General features: G+C 50.5%; 1 protein-coding gene across 4 annotated transcripts in view; it reads right to left on the reverse strand.

The window, feature by feature from the left end:
• LOC102289416 (protein TALPID3) overlaps positions 1-4227 on the reverse strand; it is a gene marked incomplete at its 5' end in the record, with an annotated part of 10523 nt that extends 6296 nt beyond the window's left edge. The window contains 12 exon segments of one of the 4 annotated variants that reach the window (XM_014331319.2): positions 136-467; positions 536-726; positions 805-929; positions 1002-1186; positions 2022-2159; positions 2243-2343; positions 2445-2651; positions 2731-2938; positions 3031-3192; positions 3436-3508; positions 3593-4017; positions 4098-4227. In XM_014331319.2, the coding sequence (XP_014186805.1) occupies positions 136-467; positions 536-726; positions 805-929; positions 1002-1186; positions 2022-2159; positions 2243-2343; positions 2445-2651; positions 2731-2938; positions 3031-3192; positions 3436-3508; positions 3593-4017; positions 4098-4227 (2277 nt within the window). 4 annotated transcript variants of the gene reach the window in all.
• Between the last annotated feature and the right edge of the window lie 1883 nt (positions 4228-6110).

Raw genomic sequence — 6110 nt, forward strand, 5'->3', positions numbered from 1 at the left:
AAGAGAGAGGAGGTTCCTCCTCCACTACTGACATCAACCTTAAACAGAAGAAACGTGTTAATGAACCAGGTAGTGTGTGTGTGTGTGTGTGTGTGTGTGTGTGTGTGTGTGTGTGTGTGTGTGTGTTGGACATACAGAGGTGGTTTGTGTGTGGTTATGTCTTCCACCAGTCTCTCCTCATCCAATGGAAGCTCAGTTTCTTCCCAAGTGAAGGGAGGCGGGGCTTGGTGTACAGTAGCTGGGCTTTCTGCAGAGGGGGTGGGCTCTGGGCTGAGAGTGGGTGTGGCTACGAGCTCTGAGGTCACCAAAAGACCTGGTGGTGCGATTGGTTGAGGAGGCTCCTTATTCAGCGGGCTTGTCGGTTCTGATGGAAGGGGTGTGGTTACTGCCGTAGTCTCTCTGCTGGGCGGGGCCGGGCTGGGCGGTGGGGTTGGTTCCGGTGTGGGGACCAATGGGAGCGGTTCGTTCTGGAAGAGAAGCGGCGGCCTTCAGAGACCGGGCTTAACGCTATGACGCTACGACAGAGTTTCCGTACCTCCTGAGGGTCTGCTGGTCCTGCTGATTCCAGCGCCGGGTCTGGTCCTGCGCCCAGCGGGTCTCTCTGGCCCAGCGTCAGGGCGATAGTCTCAGCCAGAACCTCGTTCACCAGCTGCCGGATTAACTCAGAGTCCACGGGCACGCTGGCGTCCACGAACAGCTGCAGGCCTGCGTCTCCTGCTGCCTCCACTGCAGACACACAGAGGAGCAAACAGTCAGGGAGCAGCAGGGGAGCAGAAGAGGAGGAGCAGGAGGAGGTACACCTACCAATGTCTGAGGTGACGCTGCGCTCCTCTGGATCTGACTGGTCCACGTCGCTATTGTGGGCGTGGTCAGAAGGCGGGGGCCAGTACAGCTCTGAGATCATCCTGGACATCAGCTGCTGCTCCACCCTGAAGACAGAAACCAAAATTGTGACAATGTGGTGTCGTTTCCACGGTCTGGGGTTCGTGCTGGTTTCTCACCATTCCACCAGCCGGGTCTCCAGGACATCCCGCTGCAGGGCCGTGCCCAGGACGGGGACCTGATCCTGGGCTGGGAGGGCAGAGGGAGCCTGGGGAGGGAAGATGGGACCCTGGTAGAGGACTGGAGGGGGAGACGGACCCCCGTCCAGCTCCACGGCCTCCTCACCTGACACGCTGACCTCCTGCTGAGAGGAGGTTCACTATTCAGTGACATCACTACACCTGAGCTCAAGATTTCTGCACGGCACTGTAACCTACATGTGCCTGACATTAATATTAATGAGTCAATAGATTATTTTAAAACTCTACACAACATCTTCATCTTCTTCATGACTGAAAACCCCAAAATTCTGAAACAGCGGCTCAGTTTTTAAAGTTTTCTGAGATTTCTACTAAAAGTCTAAAAAACCCAAAAAAACATCACAACTGAAAATCAGTGAAATGACGGGATAAAGGATCGAGATATAAATCAGATGTGTCCAAAAACATGAATAGTAATAGCAATCATCGTCATCATCTTCTTCGCTCTGAGTTGCTGCTGTTCTGTTTTCGTCCAGCAGGTGGCGCTGCAGCCTCACTGAAAACACTGACAGTCTACAGCAGAGGTCTCAACCTGGCGGCTGCATGTTGACATGAAGAAATCGAATGCAGTGACTTTTTTGTTAAGGAGGATTTGTTTTTGTTGAGTACGATGTTAAAATAAGTTCTTTAAAAGGATGGAATATGTCATGAGCAGAGAGCACAAACATGCTGAGGGATGTCTGTTAGCTCAGTGAGAGTCACAAACTCACGTGCTCACTTATGTCTGATTTAGTTAAGAACACAATGACAGCAGCAGTGCTGCCACGTGTGCACAGAACAAACGTCCAATGAAAGGCTTCAGTTAGCGAAGAGGGAACAAAACATTTCAGGAAGTATTTGTGGGCATTTTTTTGTTTTTATACTACTTGAAGACTAAAGTGGCCGTCCAATGAGACGACGGTGGCTGCTCTAAAGCACAGAGGAGGGGGAGGGGCTTACCTGCACAACATCAACAACAGACAGGAAGTCAGTTCCAGGGAAGAAGTCGTCCTCTTCCACTTCTTCCTCGTTCCCTTCGATGATGTCAATCGTGTGTGATGGAGCACGGGGAGGAGCTTGTTCTGCCTCCAGGAGCTGCTGTGAACACACACACACACCTGTCAGAGCTCACACCTCCACCCTTGACTGACTGAAGTCCTCAGAGGCTCAAAGCTGCTCACCTGGTCAGGTGCTTCATCGCCCACAGAGGCTGTCGGAGGGGCATCGAGCGCTGATGTCACTTCTTGAGGATGCTCACACCTGGAGTCCATCCGGGGTGGACCTGCATGGGGAAGGTTGTGTGTGTTATACTTGACCTTTGACCTGGAACTGTTGTTTATGTTTATTTTAACCTTTACAGAAACAGGTTACTATGTTACTGACCCAGTGGGATCGCTATGGCGACAGGGCAGCTGTTTGCAGGGGTCATGCTGAGGTCATCAAAGTGACCTGAGGTCAGGTGTGATGAGCTGAAAATGTGAGATCGTCCAGGTGAGGAGGAAGCAAAGGGAGGGGCTGAAATGATTGGTTGGGCCTGAGTGAGGGGTGGGGCCAGGCTGGTCTGAGTCTTGGAGGACTTCAGCTTCACACCTGAGACGCAGAGCAGAATGTTTGACGACGCCCACAGGTCAACCTTTACCATCACACTTACTGATGTCGACTTTCTGACCTCGGACACTCTCCACTAGTCGGGGGCGGGGCTTCCTTCCGAGTGGTGAGGCAGGTGAGCTGAGGCGAAGGTACGGACTCTTCTTCAGGGTCCGTCTCAGACCTTCATACGGCGCCCGGCCATACAGCCGGGTCAGGTACGATTCTCCGTCCACTTCCAACTGATGACGCTCAGCTGCTCCACCTGTGCCTCGGTTAGGCTCCACCCCCTGCAGGTGCATAAACACATAACCAATCAGTGATCGCTTGTTTGTTATTGATGAGAAACTAATCAATGGCTTCCAGAAGAATCCAGCCTCACCGCTCTGATTCCGGCTCTCTGCCCTCTGCTTCCTCTCCTCGCTGTCCTCATACTTCCTGTTCCTCTGAGCGCGCCCACTGGCCTCTCCTTCCCTGAGTGGGCGGAGCTATCAGCGTCCACAGCTGAGTGATGGTTTCTGATGTTCCCTGAGGACATCTCAGCCTGATGGCAAGGCAGAAAAGGGTCAGTCCCCGTTTTACTTCTTCTGCTCTTTCTCTGAGCACCGGGGGAGGAGCAGAAGAAGAAAAGTTCAAAGAAGAAGAAGGAGCGTTTGTGCTGTCGTATGAGTGAGAGAACAGATGGCGCCACATCGGAGTTCTAGAAGTGAAGTTTAGAAGAAGAAGAAGAAGAAGAAGAAGCAGACAAAAAGAAAGATGAAGGTGTTCCCAGCCTGCTGGAGCTCACCTGGATGTCTCTGCTTAACCTGCTGATCCAGGCGTCCACTGTCTTCTTGATGCGGACCTCCTCGCTGTGGTCTCTGCCGGTCAGAGAAACCATCCTAAGTGTTTAAACCTGTCCTGTGTTAGCGAGCACACCTGAAGTCAACACTACCATTAGCTACCTGTTAGCAGCTAGCGCCTCCAGCTGGCAGTGCAGAACCTCTCCGGTCCGGGCTCTGAGCAGAGCCTCCAGGTTCTCCTCCAGAACTTTCTTCTGCTTTCGAACCTGATGGAGAACCTGACCCGCCTCCTCCAGCAGGGACGGGACCGCGGACCTCCTCTGGACCAGCACAGACTGGGACTGCTGGGACCAGAGGTTATGTTCTTCATCAGTGGTTTTATTGGGCTGGGGTAGTCTGGACTGGTTTTGCTGGGACTGTAAACTGTTTTCATGGGATAAGTTTTGTTGGAGGTGGGAAGATCGGGACCTCGGGCGATTTTCCTTTGAGGTGGTTTGTTGGGACTGGGTTTGCTGGGACTGGGACTGGGTTTGTTGGGATTGCTGGTGCTTCGGTGAAGGTCTGCTGGTTTTCAGAGGGTCTTCTGGCTGCTGGGGGACAGAACATGTGTCAGGCTTCAGTATTACAGACTCCCGTTAACTCGAGCTGAGCTGAACCGTACACTCACCGTCAGCAGCATCTTCATCTCAGTCTTCAGACGCTTCATCTCCTGCAGTACGTCATTGGCTCTCCTCGCTGCCTCCCAGCTGTGATTGGCTAAAGACCGGAGCTGAGACCTTTCAGGCATGTGAGCATGTCTGAAGCATTAAAAACATGCAAAGAGAACAGATTTAACTTCCTAGATCGCTCAGCCTGAATAAATGACCAGTGTAACGCTATAATATTAATATCTGTTAGTTTTTGAGTGTCTTATCTGACTAAACACTCACGCCTCAACAACGCTGTTGTTACTCAAGAAGTGAAAGTAACAGCCCATCCAGCGCTCCGCTCCACGCAGCGTCACATATCCTAATACACAATCTGACTCACATCATCATCATTTATATGTTTTTATACTTTAAAAACACACCTGGTAGACCAAAGTGCTGTACAATACAAATATGCATATAGTAATAAGATGGTAAATGGTTCGCTGCGTGAGTCACACTGTCCTAGTGTGTCCAGGTCACGCCCTGTGTGTGTGTGTGTGTGTGTCTGTGTGTGTGTGTGTGTGTGTGTTGTCGTGGTGTGTGTGTGTGTCTGTGTGTGTGTGTGTGTCTGTGTGTGTGTGTGTGTGTGTGCGCTTTAGACTCAGCTGAATTGCCAAGAATGTGACACTGTGTGTTGTGTGTTTGATCTCATTAATTTGAATCAGTGTAACGTTCAGTGTCAGTAGTTTTCTTCTACGCTGTCGCATCATTTATTTGTTTGTTTACTTCTGTTTAATGGTTCTGATCTTGGTTTCCTGTCAGTCCTCTGTGCTGCTGTGTGATCGCAGCAGCGTGTGCTTTTCGGAGGGTGGGTAGCTTTCTCGCCCCCTGGTGGATGGCTGTAGGGTACATCATAAGTCCCCGCCCCTCCACGCGAGAACACTGTAAGAGTGTAAGCGTTGGTGATCGGGAGCAGCCTGAAGGGCGGGGCTCAGCTCAGTGTCGGCTTCATTCCACCAACCTGTCAGGTTTCTCTACACGTAAAGTTTGAAGTACTTGAGTAAAGTGAAAGCACAGACTGGGGGTCACATGGGGTTTTGGTCCGTTGTTCCGAGGGCATTTGTCACGCTTGCAATTAGTGCAAAATGCTGCGGCACGATTTTTAACTGGCAGAAGAAAATTTGATCACATCACTCCGATTTTGGCCTCTTTACACTGGCTTCCAATTGAATTCAGGATCCGTTTTAAAGTCCTTTTATTGGTTTTTAAATCTCTAAATGGTCTGGCACCTGTTTATTTGTCTGACTTGTTGAAGCCCCACGTCCCCACTCGTTCCCTTCGGTCAGCTGAGCAGTTGCTGCTTTCGGTCCCAAAGTCACGGCTGAAACTTAGAGGAGACCGAGCGTTCTCTGTTGCAGCGCCGATGCTTTGGAATAACCTTCCTCTCCATATTAGACAGGCTAGCATCAGTGCCAGTTTTTAAGTCTTTATTAAAAACCTATTTTTATTCCCTGGCTTTTAACTTGTGTGTAACAGTCGCGTGACTGTATAGAGACCAGTTAATCAGCTGCCCTCAATTTATTTCTCAATTGAGAACATATTAATTACTAATTATTATTCTCCCCAGTAATTAAGGTTAGGATATGATTTTTTTATTCCAATCCATTCTTCTTTAGCAGCATTTAAATAACCTTTGATCAGATTTGATGGTTTTGTTACAGACTTTTCAAAAAAGTGTTTTGGGGGCGTTCGTGGCTCAAGAGTTGGGAGTTCGCCTTGTAATCGGAAGGTTGCCGGTTCGAGCCCCGGCTTGGACAGTCTCGGTCGTTGTGTCCTTGGGCAAGACACTTCACCCGTTGCCTACTGGTGGTGGTCAGAGGGCCCGGTGGCGCCAGTGTCCGGCAGCCTCGCCTCTGTCAGTGCGCCCCAGGGTGGCTGTGGCTACAATGTAGCTGCCATCACCAGTGTGTGAATGGGTGGATGACTGGATATGTAAAGCGCTTTGGGGTCCTTAGGGACTAGTAAAGCGCTATATAAATACAGGCCATTTA

The sequence above is a fragment of the Haplochromis burtoni genome, unplaced genomic scaffold (genome assembly GCF_018398535.1).
Source record: "Haplochromis burtoni strain Fernald_Lab_line unplaced genomic scaffold, NCSU_Asbu1 Contig_1874, whole genome shotgun sequence".
Lineage (NCBI taxonomy): Eukaryota > Metazoa > Chordata > Actinopteri > Cichliformes > Cichlidae > Haplochromis > Haplochromis burtoni.